This window comes from Zophobas morio, unplaced genomic scaffold (genome assembly GCF_036711695.1).
Source record: "Zophobas morio isolate AGI-343-1 ecotype UQ-CSIRO unplaced genomic scaffold, CSIRO_AGI_Zmor_V1 ptg000031l, whole genome shotgun sequence".
Classification (NCBI taxonomy): Eukaryota; Metazoa; Arthropoda; class Insecta; order Coleoptera; family Tenebrionidae; genus Zophobas; species Zophobas morio.
The window spans coordinates 4,297,871-4,316,125 of NW_026972136.1; the positions used below are offsets into that span (position 1 = coordinate 4,297,871).

Below are 18,255 nucleotides of genomic sequence, written 5' to 3' on the forward strand. Positions count from 1 at the left end.
ATTTAAAAACTGTAAATCGAGAAATCGAGAAGTGGAAAAAGAGAAATCCAAAAATTGAAATGTCTGTTTGACCCTCTTTTATCACTTTTTTAATCGCTGACAGATTTTTGGGGATTTTTGACGCGTTTTTTGTATGAGTTTAGTAAACATTGTTTTGTCATTTTTTCCCTCATTTTTTGCCGTTTTTTTTCAAAAGACGACAAAAACACCGGTAAAAAGCTTTTTTTGGTATTTTTTTCTCCTAGAGGCCTTTTTTCGTCGTGCCTTTTTTAGTTTTTTATCTTATTTTTTACACTTTTTTTATTTTAGTATTTTTTACTATCACATTTTTTTATGAGCTCTTTTTGCCATTTTTATCGCCTTTTTTATTGTTCTTGTTGTCGCTTTTTGTTTGTCGGTTTTTTTTTTCAAAATTTGTCCATTTTTGTCGCCTTTTTTGTGGATTTTCTTATAGTGTTTTTTTGTCATGCTTTTTTGTAGTTTTCCCAGTTTTAGTAGATCTTTGTCGCGTTTTTTTAGTAGAGCTTTTTGCTTTTTTTTATAAAAAAAAACGAAATGACAAAAGCCTTTTTTTGCTCCCCTCTTCGTTTCGTCATTTTTTTTTGTTGACTCTTGCTTCTTGCATTTTTTGCTGGTTTTCGCTTAGTAGTTTTTTTGTCATCATATTTTCTTGACATTTTTTAACCTCATTTTTTAATGTATTTTTTAATAATATAATAATAATAATAATATATATATTTGGTCTCCACAGATACATATATGAATAACAGTATATAAGACAAGTCAAAAAGAAAAAAAAAAATACAAACAAAGAAACACTAAAACTAAAAATTAAAAACTAAACATTTAACAAGCAAAATAACAAAAAGACAAAATGATATTGTCAACATGCCATCAACCTTGAAAAAATTCACCTAGGGAATAATAACATTTATCTGTTAAAAATACTTTTAAATTTTTCCTAAATGATGATATTAACTGACAATTTTGAATATTCACTGGCAAGTAATTGAAAATTCTAACTCCCATACAATCAGTTGCTAACACACCAACATTACAACGTTTAAACGGAACATGAATCTGATGTTTTTGTCGGGTATTTACTTTATGTACGTTATGGACATACGTTAGATTATGTCGGTTTTTATAAATGTGAACACTCATTTCAAATATGTATAATGACGGAAGAGTCAATATATTTAATTTTTTAAAAAGGCTTTTGCAGCTTGTATGTTTACTTGCACCGGCAATTGTTCTGATGGCACGTTTTTGACTAATAAACACATTGGCTGCGCTTGGTGACCCACCCCATAAACAAATACCATACCTAATTCTGGATTCCACATGAGCATGGTATATATTAACCAATTGATCAATATTTAAAATTATCTTTAAATTTCTTAGAAGATAACACAGTGAGTTTAATTTTGGAACCAGTATTTTGGCATGTGACTTAAAGTTGAGGTTTGTATCTACCATAAGACCTAGAAATTTTATGGTGTCGACAGTGTTATGCTGTAGATTTGAACATTTGAGATCTATATACTTACAGGTGTTTTGGCGATTACGAAATCTTATAACTTGTGTTTTTTCAGAGTTTATATAAATGTTGTTGGTGGAAAACCAGGATTGGAGATTCGTCATTAAAATATTAACCTCTCTTTCTAATTGAACTTCATTGCGATCTGAAATTATAATCGACGTGTCATCAGCATATAAAACAGGTGATACATTTTTAAAGATGCTTTCAATGTCGTTTACGTAAAGAAGGAAGAGAATGGGTCCCAGAACTGATCCCTGGGGCACACCTACATCTATGTCAATTATGTTAGAACTGATTTGATTTTTAAAATTTTCTTTATTGGTATTCGGAATTACAACGTACTGATGCCTGTTCTCGAGGTAGGATACTACCCAATCCAAGCTATTACCTCTACATCCATAAGAGAATAATTTGGTTATCAACAGATTATGATTTACGCAGTCGAATGCCCTGCTGAGATCACAAAAGATCCCAACAGGACACTCTCCCGCCTCTATTTTTGAAACAACATTGTTATACAAATCAATCATGGCAGTATTTGTGGAAAGATTATTACGAAAACCATGCTGGTATTTACTAAGCACATTATGATTGTCTAAAAATTTTTGTAAGCGACACAGAAATGCTTGTTCAAAAATTTTTGAAAAACTAGAGCTAATTGCAACAGGACGGTAGTTCTCCATGCAAGCCTTATCTTTTTTCTTATGTATGGGAATAATTTTTGATGTTTTTAGTAATTCCGGGAACTGACCCTTTTCAAACGACAAATTTATAAGGTACGTTAGAGGAGTTATAATTGCAGAGAGTACTTTTTTAATTATGGCTGGCGGAATATCGTCTGGTCCGGCCGACCATTTAGGTTTTATTTTATTTTTCACAAGAGAAAGCAACTCTTCCTCCACATACGGATGAAGAAATAAAGTTTGATTAACACCATCAATATTATGACTATCGGCTGGTGTATTATTCCTCACTGAAATATTTTTTATGAGATCTTTAGGGGCTTGCTTGAAGAACTCGTTGAAGCTATCTGCAACTAAAGATGGATCATTTAAAAGAGTATCTTTTACTGAAATTTCGATGTTATTAGAGATCTCTGGTTCGTTGTGTGTTAATTCTGAAATAATTTTCCATAAAGTTTTGTTAGGGTTATCGGATGTAAAATTTTGTTTTGAAAAAATCTCCTTTTACTATTTCTAACCAATTTTAAATGAATAAGTTTAGCTTGTTTATAAATGCAGGATAGCTGAGGGTAGTTACTTTTCATAATGTACAGATCTTTTAGCTTAATACTTGATGTTAAAATTTCTGAGTTTATCCACCTCCTACTATACGTATCTGTCTTAGTTGTACGCATTTTAAGTGGGAATTGGTCCTCGAAATGACTCCGAAAGATTCCATAAAAGTAATCAAATGCATCATTTAAATCATTCAAACAGTACAAACCATCCCAATCTTGATTTACCGACCGACAGAGGAATTTTTGAATATCAGCATTTCTAAAAATTCTCTTTAACTCATAGACCTTATTATTTGTTTTAGGGGTAATTTTAAAAATATCAGTTTCATAATAAACTGTCCTGTGATCTGAAACAATATTGTCGAAAACATAACATGTTCCGTTCTCAATGTTAGTGAAAGCATGATCAATAATAGAAACAGTTGATTGAGTAACACGAGTTGGCCACCAGACTTTATCAGCTAACCCATACGATTTTAATAAACTACATAAGATGTCGTAATCATTACATTCTATAAACGAATTTATATTAAAATCACCGCACAAAATGATTTTATTGTAAGGTTTGAAAGTTGAATTTAGCGCATCGTTTAGATTGTCCATACATGTCTTAAGATCTCCATCTGGAGATCTATAACAAGTTATTACAATAACTGAAGTGTTATTTTGTAAGAGTTTGACAGCACATAGTTCGATGTGTTTATCTACGCAGAACGCATTCAACGAAATTTTTTCCCAACACATGTCCATCTTTAACCAAATAGCGACACCTCCACCCCTCGAAGAGAGGCGATTATAGTGACTTACCAATTTAAATTCATCGATACTATTACTGTTTATCGAGGCCGAATTTGACCATGTTTCCGTCAGACAAAGAATTTTTACACTCCTGCATTTAGAAAGTTCAACCTCCAAAAGTCGGCTCTTGTTAGGATTCAGACTTTGAACATTTAATAACATGACTTCTGGAGCAAAAATTACTTCTGAGTAGGCTGATTCTTCTTCTTCCACTGAAAAAACTTATCAATGCATGCCCCTTTCGGCCATATGGTAGAGTAAACTTTTTGGTCATATTTTTGTCACTTTTTTTCGTCTTTTTATGTCACATTTTGTATCGTTTTTTTTTTGTTTTTGTAGACTTCTCACCTTTTTTTGTCGTGTTTATTCCAGCTTTTCCCCGTTTTTTTTTTATACAAAAAAGGGGACACAAATAGGAGATAAAAACCTCTTTTGTACCTTCTTCCTTGTCGTTTTCTTTGACTCATTTTTGTACCATTTTGTCGTCTTTTTGCTGCCGTTTTGTTTAATAGTAATTTATTTTTTCGACTTTTTTAACGCTTTTTTTGTCAGATTTTTAGGGACTTTTTTATCGCCTTTTTTTTGTCCATTTTTTAGTAGTCTCTTTATCATATTTTATGTCTTTCTTGATTCTCTTTTTATAACCGTAATTTTTTAGCACACTTTTTTTTTTACGTTTTTTTTTTGTTATCATGTTTCGTTGTTTTCGTTGTCGCTTTTTTTGCAGAATTTTATGGGCATTTTTCTCGTCCGTTTTCTCATTTTTTCCAAACTTTTTCACGATGTTAGTCGTTTTTTTGTCACGTTTTTTGTTGTTTTCTTTTACCTTTTTTCCCAATTTTTCTGTCGCCATTTATTTTCGAATTCTTATGTTTTTATCAGTTGTTGCTATTCTTTTTTTTCGTTCTTTTATTACCTGGTTTTCCCACTTTTTTGTCAGATTTTTGGGAATAGTTTGTCGCCTTTTCTATCGGTTTTTGTGGATTTTTTACGCAATTTTTCCTTTCGTTTTCTGCCTTTTTTTTCATATAAACAAAAATCGACAAAAAAGGCGATAAAAAACCATCGGTGTTTTTTTGTAGCCTTTGTCGTTTAACATCTTTGTTGTCGCTTATTTTTTCATCTTTTAGCGTTTTTTTGTTATGACATTTTTTTATCTTGTGTTTGTGGCGGTTTTCTTGTTGGGCTTTTTGCCATATTTTAAGGGTTATTATAAAAAAAAAAGATCCGCAGAATCGAAAATATAAATTTACATTAACTGTGTAACCAAACACCCTGTATATTTACAACTAATTATAAATCGCAGCCTAAATAGGTTCTATCAGACAGCGTTAAGGTATACAGTAATAATGCTATAATTCAAACCCGGAATAAATTTTATGAGATAACCTCATCTCTGATTTATTCATCTTGATACCCAACTAGGGCAAAAATTCTGTAACGAATAAATTAGTGTTTGTATTGTATTGTGTATTGTATTCCGGTGAAAATGTTTAAACCCTCGTTGCTGGGGGTAAAATTGGAACACGAGATAATAGACTACAAAAAAAAGAAATCAGACATTTGGAAAACAATCCTATTTCACGAGCTTATTTTTGTAAATAAATATTGATGTCCAAAATATTTCTAAATAACGACTATTCAGCTAAATATTTACCTTGTGTTATTTTGTATAGCATTCATTGCTCATACAAAATTCTATAACATACCGAACAACCATTAAACCGAACAACCCTTTAAACCAGTATTACAATAAATGGAACTGTTGCTCGTTTAATATCCACTTCCTGTTCCGCACACCTCCATCTCCCCGTTTATGAAACCATTAAATATATATTGAAACTTTATGTTTAACTAAACCCGTCGAATTAAACCCCAATTTATTTAGTATTTTCGTTTGCCGCCGGTGTTTGCCCCGGATAATCCATCCCGCACCCCCAAACCCCTATATGTCTTCGATCCGCATGCATTATTCATTATTGATTTTCGCCCGTCCACCCCCAACAAAACCTGCAGCCAAGCAAGATATCAACCTTCCAAAGAAACCCAATCTCAACTTCGCCCATGAATGAAGTTACGCTAGGAATTACGATCAAGGGCCGGAGCTGCTCCGGAGCCCGGATCAATAGAGGTGCGGGCGCCACCTGCCGCCGGGTCCGGCGTTCCCCAAATGGGCCAAGGTCGCGCAGTCCCAATTTCGCTGGCCTGGAGTCCTACTTCGCTCCCGGTTGAGCTTTCCGCAGGTTCCGAAGCAGCTTGATCTTCCCCAGGGGAACTCCTGGCACGTCACCCGGATTCTATTATATTAATGACACTTTTTGGGATGGGGATTTTTTCGCGCCAAACTTGGAAAGTTAATTAACTTGCTTTAATCTCTTTTTTTAATAAAAGAGCGTCTACGAAGTTTGTAAATGGAAAAAGCCGACTTACGGATTCATTAAGAGGCGATGATGGGGGCGGGGGGAGTGGGTGGGAGGTTCTCACGTCTCTTGAGCTGGATGGCAGATGAAAAGCAGATTTGGGCATGTGTGAGAAGCGAAAGTGGTCGTAGAAAAAAAAGAGCGTGTATTTTTTTTGAAAGGAGAGCAATTTTAGTGGTTTAATTTTCTCTGGCGTCTTCTCTGTTTCATTTTTCTTTTAATTTAGTAGAGAATTTAGGTTTCTCCTCTTCGTCTTCGAGTTTACCTATATTAAATATTCCTGTGTTGTCTATTCCTCTTCTCTGATTATAGTTAAATCTACTTCAATTAAAGTGTTATTTCCATTATTCATGTGCTAAACGCAATAAAACGGTTGCGACGCATTTGCGGTTAAATTTAGATAAAAAACAAACCCAAACGCATAAATTATGACTCAGTTTTAAAAACGAATCAAGATTGTTAGTGGTCTTATGTCCGACTAGTTGTGCATTTTGTGTTTTTTTAACTCATTTGTCGACAATGTTTCCGAAGTGCCCAAAAGCCAAATGTTGCCATAATTATTACTCCCAAGGTGTAGTCGTCTTCGCAATTTTTTTTTATCAAGTAAACACTTTTGTATTTATATTTATACTATTTGTTTTTATTTTATCCTTGTAGGTTTTAGGATGTGCGATGTTAGTATCTCTAGCTTTGCCATCTTCATCAGAAAAGCCATCGATCGCTTCTTACATTCTTTCAGCTGTTTCTGTTCTTCTGGGTCTTTGGCTGTCCGTAGCGGCTATTACGGTGAGTTTCACAGTTGACTTGACGACTAAATTTATGAATTTGAATTTCACTGATTAGGTTATGTTTTTAGCGCAAGAAAAATTTGGTATTGGCGGTGCTAATTGTGGGTGTTGTGAAGTTGGTTATAGGTGCGATTTATTTGTTGCTTCCTATTGAAAAAGAGGTGGGAATTTCGGATTTTGGTGCGAGTTGGCCCCTGCTTTTGCTCTTTTGTACGATGCAACATGGGATCTACTTGTATTATAAACAACTGAGAAATGACGAAATCTTTGCAAGAAATGAAGATATTCTCACTATTGAATAAATAAAATAACTGTTTTTAAAACTATTCTAGTGAATGATAAAGATATACAAAAAATTTGGCTATTTTTTACCTGATGTTTTCGTGTTCAATAAATTTTGGATGTTGTATCTGTAAATAAATCTATAAATAAATCACTCAAATGTAACTTATTAAAAGTTTTGAATCATCAGTTTCATATATTAAAATTTGGAAAACTAAAATTGATAAGTCGAAATATTGAAAAATCGGAATACTGTAAAGTTGAAAATTTTCAAATCGAGAAAGTGAATATCATGAAAAACTGAAAAATCAAAAAAAAGTTGGAAAAACTGAAAAACGAAATATTGAAACATCAAAACAATGATAAACAAAAAATATTGAAAAACAGGAAATTCAAAAATTCAGTCTCGAAAAAATAGACGAATTGAAAACTCAAAAAATTTCAAAACTGAAAAACTGAAAAATCTAAATATGGCAAAACTGATTTTCAAATCGGGAATTTGAATATAAGTATATAATAAAAGAAAATGTATCTGTATCATAATAGGCTTTCGTTATGAACATTTTTTTTGCATTCTATTTTCTTTTTTCTGTAGTCTTTTTTTTGGTTCCCTTTTGTGTTACCTTTGGCGGATTCTTATGGACTTTTTGATCGGCGATATTTTTTCTCGTTTTTTGTTGTTTCTTGCCCCTTTTGTCACCTTCTTTTCACCTTTCTCTTCTCACTTTTTTGTCACATTTTTGTGGACTTTTTTGTGGACGTTTTGTCATGTTTTTTGTAGCTCTGTTTCCCGTTATTTATTTAATTTTTTATAAATAAAGGAACAATGAAAAAAGGCGATAGACATTTTTTGTCCCTTTTTTGTCGGTTTTTTAACCATTTTTTATGTTGCATTTTTTGTGATTGGGCTGTCGCTTTTTTAACTTTTATCACCTTTTTTGCCTCTTTTTTATCAGATTTTTGTGTTTTTTTAAACGCCATTTTTGTATGATTTTAATAGACTTTTTGTCACATTTTGTTCTCGTTTCTTTTCTCTTTTTTTTGTCGTGATTTTTTTCCGTTTTTGCTTTTCAGAAAACGACAAAAAATGATCTATAATAAGCTGAAAAATAGAAACATTGTAAATCGAAAAATTGAAGATCGAGAAACTGAAATTTCAAAAACTGAAAAATCGAATAACTGAAAAAAGGAAACACTGAAAAATCCAAACAATGATAAATGAAACATATTAAAAAATATAAAATTCAAAAATTTGATCTCTAAAAACAGACAAATTAAATTGAAAACTTAAAAAATTTCAAAATTATAAAACTGCAACATTAAAAATTGAATATAAATAAAAATTGAAAAATAAAAGAAAATAAATTTTCTGAAAATAAGACACCAGAGATCAGAAGCCGTCAAAATTCATTCTTTCAGATTCTCCCAAAAAAGACACCAGAAGTTCCCAATATTTATTCAAATTTCTTAAATGACGTATCAGAAATTTAAGTGCAAAAATACGGAAATAAATTATTATTATTATTATTATTATTATTATTATTATTAAAAACGAATGGCATTAGCGGCTCCAAGATTAGTTCAAATTCCGTGAAAATAAGACACCAGGGGTTATTAAGATTATTTATTTTCCTCAAAAAGGACACCAAAAGTTTCCAAAATTTTTTCAAATTTCTTCAAAAAAAAAGACAGCAGGAACTCCGCGACTTGGTTCAAATTTCTTATAAAATAAGACATTAGGGCGTACCAAAATTATTTAAAATTAAGATGTTCGTAAAGATTTTGTCCAAATTTATTTAAAAAAAAGGAAACTATCAGGGGCTCCAAGACAAGTTTAAATTTCTTCAAAAATAAGACACTAGGGCCTATCAAGATTATTTAAAATTTCCTCAAAATAAGACACCAAAGAGTCCCAAAGATTTTTTTTCAGAAATTGAAAAATCGTATATTGACGTGTCTTATTAATACTGAAAAATTGGAAAATTGCAAAACCAAAATTTGTAAAATGAAAGCATCGAAAAGTTGGAAAGTTAAAAATTAAAATTTGAGAAATGAAAACTGATAAATCGGAAAATTGAAAAATAAAAATATGAAATCGAGATCTCTAAAAAATAGAGAAATTGAAAAATTGAAATACTGTAAGATTGGAACATGGCAAAAATTTCAAATTTAAGTACAAAAATTAAAAATACAGAAAGTGAAAATTGAAAAAACAAAAAATTAAAAAAACTGAAAAATCGATTAACTGAAGAAACGAAATGTTGAAAAATCATTGTTTGATAAACAAAAATATTGAAACATTTGGTCCCGAAAAAATAGACAAACTGAAAACTCAAAAAATTGCTAAATTATAAAACTGTATTGAAAAACTAGAACTGATAAACTGAAAAATTGAAAAATCGGAACATTGTAAAACCGAAAATTTTCAAATCGAGAAATTGAATATCAATGCAAATTTATCTGTATCATATTCACAATAGATTTTTGTTATTAACATTTTTTTGCCCTCCATTTTCTTTTTTTTGTCGCCTTTTTTGTTCCCTTTTGTGTTACCTATTTTTTTGTCTTCTTATGTCATTGTTTGTAGCCATTCCTTGTCGGATGTTTTTGGATTTTTTAATCGCATTTTTTGCCATTTTCTATGTCGTTTTTTGTTGTTTTTTCTTCTCACTTTTGTTGTCACGTTTTTGTAGACTTTTTTGTCGTTTTTTTGTGGACTGAACCGTGATTACTTAACCATGATTTTTCTAGTTGTTTCCGGATTTTTATTTATTTTTTATAAATAAAAAAGCGATGGAAGAATGTGATAAAAACTTTTTTGGTCGTTTTTTTACCAACATTTTTGAACCATTTTTTATGTTGCATTTTTTGTGACTGGGCTGTCGCTTTTTTATCTGTTTTATCGCCTTTTTTGTCTAGTTTTTGAACAGATTTTTGTGGATTTTTTGTCGCCATTTTGGTATGATTTTAGTGGATTTTTCTGTCACGTTTTTTCTTTTCTTATTTTGTAAATTTTCAACAATCTATAAGCTGAAAAGCAGAAAAAAAACATTGTAAATTGAAAAATTGAAAGAATACAAAAGAACTAAACACTGAAAAATCGAAACAATGATAAATGAAGAATATTAAAAAATTGAAAATTCAAAAATCTGGTCTCTAAAAGCAGACAAATTAAATTGAAAACTCAAAACGTTGTAAAATTATAAAACTGAAACAGTGTAAAATTGAAAATTTTTAAATCGGGAAATTGAATATAAATGAAAAATTGAAAAATATATTTTTTTTTAATTTCCTGAAAATAATAAATAAGAAAATAAGGCTCCCAAAGATTTTTTCCAAATCTTCCGAAAAATGAGACGTCAGGGGCCCTCAAGATTCTTACAAATTCTCCCAAAAAAAGACACCAAAAGTTACCCAAAATTTGTTCAAATTTCTTAAAAAAAAAGAAAGACAGCGGCTCCAAAATTAGTTCAAATTAAGATTAATTATTTTTCTCAAAAAATACACCAAAAGTTCCCACAAATTTTTACAAATTTCTGCAAAAATAAACACCAGGGATTCCCAATATTATATCAAATTTCTTAAAAAAAAAGACAGCAGAATCCTCGCGATTTGGTTCAAATTTCTTAAAAAATTAGTTAGGGGCTACCAAAATTAATTAAAATTTCCTCAAAATAAGGCACAAGATATTCCTAAAGATTTTGTCCAAATTCTTCAAAAAATTAACACCAGAAAGTACCCAAAGTTTGTCCATATTTCTTAAAAACGGAAAATATTAGGGGCTTCAAAACAAGTTTAAAATTCTTCAAAAATAAGACACTAAGGCCTATCAAGATTATTTAAAATTTCGTCAAAATAAGACACCAAAGGCTCCAAAAGATTTTTTTCTAATCCTTCAATAAATAAGACAATAATAAGAAAGGGGACATCAAAATTTTTATAAATTTTTCTCAGAAAAGGACACCAGAGGGTCCCTAAAGTTTGTTAAAATTTCAAAATATGAAAAATCGTAAATTAACGTGTCTTAATAATGAAAACTTGGAAAATTGCAAAACTAAAAATTGTAAAATGAAATCGCAAAATTGGAAAGTTAAAAATTCGAAATTGAGTAAATTTCAAAATTATAAACACGAAAGATTAAAATTTGAGAAACTGAAATTGTAAAATCGCAAAATTGAAAAATAAAAATATGAAATCGAGATCTCTAAACAATAGAGAAATTGAAAAACTGAAACATTGTAAGGTTCGAACATTTAAGAACAGAGAAATTGAAAAAAGTACAGAAAGTGAAAAATTGAAAAAACGAAAAATTAAAAAACCGAAAAATTGTAAAATTCATAACCGCAAAATCGAAGAACTGTGAATTGGAAAATTGAAGACAGGAACAATTGAAAAACTGAAAGATCGAGAAAAATAAAAAATCAAAAAAGAAAAACCGAAACTTTGAAAAATTGAAACATTGACAAATACAAAAATCGAAAAACAAAAAATAATTAATAATAATTTCAGAATCCGAGAAAATCGAGAAATTGAAAAATCGAAAAATTGTATCATTGAAACAGGGAAAAATTGAAAAATTGAAAAATCAAAAAATTCAGAAACTGAAAAATCCTGAAATTAACTTGTCTAAATATTGAAAAATTGGAAATCCACGAAATTAAAAAATTGTAAAATCAAAAAATTGTAATATGAAAGTATCGAAAAATTGAAGAGTTAAAACTTACGAAGTTGAAAATCAAGAAAACGAAATTAAAATTGATAAAACGAAAAATTAAAAAATAAACATACATATGAAATTCAAGATATCGAAAAATAGAGAAATTTAAAAATTGAAATATTGTAACATTGAAACATTGCAAAAATAAAAAATTTAAGGGCAAAGAAAACGAAAAATTGAAAATTGAGAAATTAAAACCAATAAAAATGGAAAAACTGAAAAATAAAAATATGAAATTTGAGAACTCGAAAAAATAGAGAAACTGAAAAATTGAAATATTGTAGCACTGAAAGATTCCAAAACTTGAAAATTTAAAATTGAAAAATTATAAACTCGAAAAACTGTAAGTCGAAAAATTGATGAAATAAACAACTGAAAAACTGAAAGATTGAGAAAAATAAAAAATCAATAAAGAAAAACCGAAACTTTGAAAAATCGAAACATTGATTAATACAAAAATTGAAAAACAAGAAATTCGTAATTTCAGAAATTGAAAAAATGGGGAATTGAAAAATCGAAAATTGTAACATTGAAACGTCGGAAAAGTGAAAAATTGAAGAATTGAAAGATTCAAAAATCGAGAAATTGAAAAATTAAAAATCTTAAAATATAAAAATTAGTAATGTAATTATTGAAAAATCGGAAAATTGAAAAAAGAATGTAGAATTGAAAAATTACGAAACTGATAAGTCGAAAAACTGTAAAATGAAAAACTGAAGAAAGGAACAATCGAAAATTGGGAAGATCGAGAAACTGAAAAATCCCCAAAATGTTTTCAAATTTCTTTAAAAAAAAAGGAAGACATCAGCGGCTCCAAGATTAGTCAAAATGGGTCCTTATTTTCCTCAAAAAATATATACATCAGAGGTTCCCAAAGAATTTTTCAAACTTCTTCAAAAATAGGACACTAAGGCCTATCAGGATTATTTAAAATTCCTTCAAAATAATAATAATAATAATAATAATAATAATGATGGGTTTATTTTCCAACGGACAGGTGTCCATATAGATACAAAAATCTTACAATTTAACAAATATATATATATATATAATAAGATATATATAATAATAAGACAACAAAGGCCCTCAATTTTTTTTTCCAAATACTTCATGAAATAAGGCACCAGGGGCCTTCAAGATTTTAATAAATTCTTCTCAAAAAAGGACACCAGAGATTCCCTAGTTTGTTCAAAATTCAAAAATTCAAAAATTACAAAACTGAAAATCGTAAAATGAAATCGAAAAATTGCGAAATTGAGTAACCAAAAAAATTCAAAATTATATATAAAAATGTAAAATTAAAATTTGAGAAACTCAAATTGATAAATCGCAAAATTGAAAAATAAAAATGTGAAATCGAGATCTCCAAAAAATAGAAAAATTGAAAAACTGAAACATTGCAAGGTTCGAACATTTAAGGACAGAAAAATTGAAAAATTAAAAATACAGAAAGTGAAAAATTGAAAAAACGAAAAATTAAAAAATCGAAAAATTGTAAAATTCATAACCGCAAAATCGAAAAACTGTAAATTGAAAAATTGAAGACAGGAACAATTGAAAAACTGGAAGATCGAGAAAAATAAAAAATCAAAAACGAAAAACCGAAACTTTGAAAGATCGAAACATTAACAAATACAAAAATCGAAAAACAAGAAATAATTAATAATAATTTGAAAATCCGAGAAAATCGAGAAATTGAAAAATCGAAAAATTGTATCAATGAAACATCGAAAAATTGAAAAATCAAAAAATTCAGGAACTGAAAAATCGTGAAATTAACTTGTCTAAATATTGAAAAATTGGAAATTTACGAAACTAAAAATTGTAAAATCAAAAAATTGTAACATGAAAGTATCGAAAAATTAAAGAGTTAAAACTTACGAAGTTGAAAAATCAAGAAATAGCAAAATTATAAAACTGAAAACTGAGAAATTAAAATTGATAAAACGAAAAATAAAAAAATTAAAATACATATGAAATTCGAGATATCGAAAAAATAGAGAAATTTAAAAATTGAAATATTGCAACATTGAAACATTGCAAAAATTGAAAATTTAAGGGCAAAGAAAACGAAAAATTGAAAATTGAGAAATTAAATTCAATAAAAATGGAAAAACTGAAAAATAAAAATATGAAATTCGAGAGATCTCGAAAAAATAGAGAACTGAAAAATTGAAAAACTGTAAGTTGAAAAATTGATGAAATAAACAACTGAAAAACTGAAAGATAGTGAAAAATAAAAAATCAATATAGAAAAACCGAAACTTTGAAAAATCGAAACATTGATTAATACAAAAATTGAAAAATAAGAAATTCGTAATTTCAGAAATCGAAAAAATGGGGAATTGAAAAATTGAAAAATTGTAACATTGAAAGGTCGAAAAATTGAAAAATTGAAAGATTGAAAAATCGAGAAATTGAGAAATTAAAAATCTTAAAATCCAAAAATTAATAACGTGTCTGATTATTGAAAAATCGGAAAATTTAAAAAAGAATATAAAATTGAAAAATTGAGAAATTGAAATGTCGAAAAACTGTAAAATGAAAACCTGAAGAAAGGAACAATCGAAAATTTGGAAAATCGAGAAACTGAAAAATCAAAAATTGAATAATCGAAAAATTGAAACATTGAAAAATCGAGTAACGACAGATAGAAAACATGAAAAATAGAAAGTTCGTAAATTTGAGAAATCAAAAAAAGAGAAATTGAAAGATCGGAAAATGGTAACACTGGAACTTCGAAAAACTAAAAAATTAAGAACAGAGAAATTGAGAAACTGAATATGTAATTAAAATCGTGAAACTGAATATTTGAAAAACCGAAAAACTGTAGAATTGAAATATCGAAAAATTCAAAAATTAAAAATCGAGAAATTAAAAAATCTTGAAATCTAAAAATTAATAACGTGTCTGATTATTGAAAAATCGAAAAGTTAAAAAAAAAATAAAAACCCAAAATTGAATACTCGAAAAGTCGAAAAACTACACAAATTAAAAGATCGGAAAATGGTAACATTGAAACTTCGGAAAACTAAAAAATTAAGAACGGAAAAGGAAAATCTAAAAAAATTGAAACTGAGAACCTAAAAATTTGAGAAAACGAAAAATCGTAAGATTGAAATATCGAAAAATTCAAAAATTAAAAATCGAGAAAATAAGAAGTTAAAAATCGATGAAATGAAAAATTGAAAATCTATAAATCTAACAATTGACAACGTATCTGATTAGTAATTATTGAAAAATCGGAAAATTGAGAAAAAAAAAACTAAAAATTGGAAAATTGGAAAACTGAAAAATTCAAGAAAGGAACAATTAAGAAATTGAATGATCGGGAAATGGGAAAATCAAAAATTGAAAAATGGAATACATAATTGAAAAAATTGAACATTGAAAAATCAAAATACTGACAAAGAGAAAAACTGAAAAATACAAAATTCATAAATTTGAGAAATTGTAAAAATAGAGAAATTGAAAAATCGGAAAATGGTGACATTGAAACATCGAAAAATTGAACAATTAAGAACCGGGAAATTGAGAAACTGAAAAATTAGAAATCGAGAAACTGAAACATTGGAAGCCGGAAAAGTTGTATATATTAAGACAAGGAGAAATTCAATCATTAAAAATCTAAAAAATTGAAAAAACTAAAAATTGTAAATTTGAAAAATTGAAAATTTGAAAAATGGTAAATTGAAAAATTTAAGAAAGGAACAACTGAAAAATTGAAAGATCGAGAAATTGGAAAATCGAAAAATTGATAAATTAAGAACCGGAAAATTGAGTAACTGAAAAATGAGAAATCGAGAAACTGAAAAATTAAAAAATGGAAAAATTATATGACTGAAAATTCAAAAATTAAAAATCGAAAATCGAAAAATTAAAAATCTTGAAAACCAAAAACTAATAATGTGTCTGATGACTGTAAATCAGACAAATGAAAAAAAAAATTTTAAAATCGAAGAATTGAAATATCGGAAAACTGCAAATTGAAAAACAAGGAACAATCGAAAATTTGAAAGAGTGAGAAACTGAAAATCAAAAATGGAAAAATGGAATAACTGAAAAAATGAAACATTGAAAAGTCGAAACACTGACAAATAGAAAAACTGAAAAATGGAAAATTCGTAAATTCGAGAAATCGAAAAACTACACAAATTAAAAGATCGGAAAATGGTAACATTGAAACTTCGGAAAACTAAAAAATTAAGAACGGAAAAGGAAAATCTGAAAAAATAGAAACCGAGAAACTGAAAATTTGAGAAATCGAAAAATCGTGAGATTGAAATCTCGAAAAATTCAAAAATTAAAAATCGAAAAAATAAGAAGTTAAAAATCGAGGAAATGAAAAATTGAAAATTTATAAATCTAAAAATTGGCAACGTATCTTTTTAGTGATTATTGAAAAATCGGAAAATTGAGAAAAAAACTAAAAATTGGAAAATTGGAAAACTGAAAAATTGTAAATCGAAAACAATAAATAGAAAAATTCAAGAAAGGAACAATTAAGAAATTGAAAGATAAGGAAACTGGAAAATCAAAAATTAAAAATTGGAATACATAACTGAAAAAATTATAAAATTGAAAAATTGTATAATTGAAAATTCAAAAATTAAAAATCGAGAAATCGAAAAATTAAAAATTTTGAAAACCAAAAACTAATGATGTGTCTACTGAAAATCGGAAAATTGAAAAAAAATAAAATTTTAAAATCGAAATATTGTAATATCGAAAAACTGCAAACTGAAAAACAAGGAACAATTGAAAAATTGAAAGACCGAGAGATTGAAAAATCAAATATTGAGAAATGGAATAATTGAAAAATCAAAACATTGACAAATACAAAAATTAAAAAATGAAAAATTCGTAATTTGAGAAATCGAAAAAAATAGGGAATTGAAAAATCGAAAAATAGTAACATTGAAACGTCGAAAAATTGAAAAGTTACGCTCCGAGAAATTAGAGATTTAGAAATTGAGATATCGAAAAATTCCGAAGTTGAAAAATTAAGAAATTGAAACAAAGAAACTGAAAAACCGAAAAAGTAAGAAACCAAAAAATATAAAAATGGCATAATTGAAGAAATTCAAAAAAATGCGAAATTATAAAGCTGAAGAATCTTATAAAAAATTATATTTTATATTGTCCTATGACAATACTGATTCGAAACTTTAACTTACGATATTTTACATCAGTGACACTCTTCTCACTTTTCCTTTTTACTTGCCTTTGCAAATTTTCGTCTGCGCTAAGTACGAATATGAATCTTTAAAAATGTCTCATTTCCCTCGTTCAAGTTTCAACAAGTTTGTCAATTTAGTGGAATATTTGGTAAAAAATTATTTCCAGAAAAGCTTAGTGAAAAACGATTCGTATAAATTTTTCCAGGACACATTGAAAAATTCATCATTATTTATTTTCCGTGTTGCATTAAAACAATTTTTGCAGTTTTCGGTCACAAGTTGCACAACACCAACACAGCCATTCACTCTAAACACTAAACAAACCTTCGATAACATTTTAAACCCACCTACCGGCGAAATACTTTCCAGATTCTAAAATTAAATCAGCATTTGCAAACTGGCATAAAGTTATTATTCCATCAGAAAATTCCTGAATGAAAGCGCCCACTCACCGTCTATTTGCTCCCACACGAACGTAAAAATTGTATTTGCTCATCCAAAATTTTTTGTGCATATAGAGTGGAACTAATAAAGGTGAACACACACAACCATAAAATGCGAACTTTACGACGACTTCCCAACTTTCTCGGGCAAAAAATTCGGCCGAATAAAAAACTGCTCAAGTTTATTGACTCGACGGGGGCTCATAATGGCAATTTGTCGAGAGGATTTTATTGCTGTGCGCATAGAATTAAGTTTTTAGGTAAAGGTGTGTACCAGGTATATTTTTCAATAAAGTTTTATTAATGCCTTTTCATTTTGGTTGTATATAAACGTGTATTTGAGAAAATTTTTGTATTTTACTTTTTTCTGCCTATTTTGTTCTAAAATCTAAATTTTCTATTTCAATTATGGGAATTTGTCAACTTTTCGAGTTTTCCGTTTTCGATTTTTCAAAAAGTTCCGTCAAAACAACCTTCGACGATTGGCTTTTGTTGTTCTGCTCCAATCTCACAACATAAACCTTTCTCGGAAAACGTCATTACTATTTTTCGTTGTATCCTCAAGGTAAACAAGACAGATTATAACTCGTTTACAAAAATTGCTGCGCCCTCCGACATAATAGAGCTCTTCTATCCAATATCAACAGTTCCCAAACCAGCTGCCCTTATTTACGTCACTTTCCATAACCCTCTTCCGATAAGCTTTTATCGTACATTGGCTTACCACCGCCGAGAAAAACACCCAATCCATCTCCCCGATTCGAATCAATCGCAATGAAACCGAGGCACCGGAACAAGCGCAGCAATTAAGGGCCGAACCGCACGACTCGCTGCGAATCAGTCC

At 28.8% G+C, this 18,255-nt stretch overlaps 1 protein-coding gene and 1 long non-coding RNA gene across 2 annotated transcripts; one reads left to right on the top strand and one right to left on the bottom strand.

Annotated features, from left to right (window-relative positions):
- Positions 1–819: 819 nt before the first annotated feature.
- Positions 820–3,806, bottom strand: LOC135139481 (uncharacterized). Its single transcript, XR_010282159.1, has 3 exons — positions 3,591–3,806; positions 1,551–1,685; positions 820–1,484 (listed from the first exon to the last, which is right to left on the bottom strand). It is a non-coding gene; the product is annotated as an uncharacterized LOC135139481 (long non-coding RNA).
- A 2,626-nt stretch (positions 3,807–6,432) lies between these two features.
- Positions 6,433–7,156, top strand: LOC135139447 (uncharacterized). The gene is made up of 3 exons (XM_064069685.1): positions 6,433–6,604; positions 6,659–6,787; positions 6,858–7,156. Exons 1-3 carry the CDS (start codon positions 6,521–6,523, stop codon positions 7,089–7,091), a joined length of 447 nt encoding a protein of 148 aa, XP_063925755.1. The 5' UTR covers positions 6,433–6,520; the 3' UTR covers positions 7,092–7,156.
- Positions 7,157–18,255: the final 11,099 nt, after the last annotated feature.

Bases quoted from the DNA above. Each gene is read 5' to 3' on its own strand.
- LOC135139447 (XM_064069685.1), top strand. From the start codon at position 6,521: ATGTTTCCGAAGTGCCCAAAAGCCAAATGTTGCCATAATTATTACTCC. The intron at 6,605-6,658 runs GTAAACACTTTT...TTATCCTTGTAG, and splicing joins TCGCAATTTTTTTTTATCAA to GTTTTAGGATGTGCGATGTT. The intron at 6,788-6,857 runs GTGAGTTTCACA...TTATGTTTTTAG, and splicing joins TGTCCGTAGCGGCTATTACG to CGCAAGAAAAATTTGGTATT.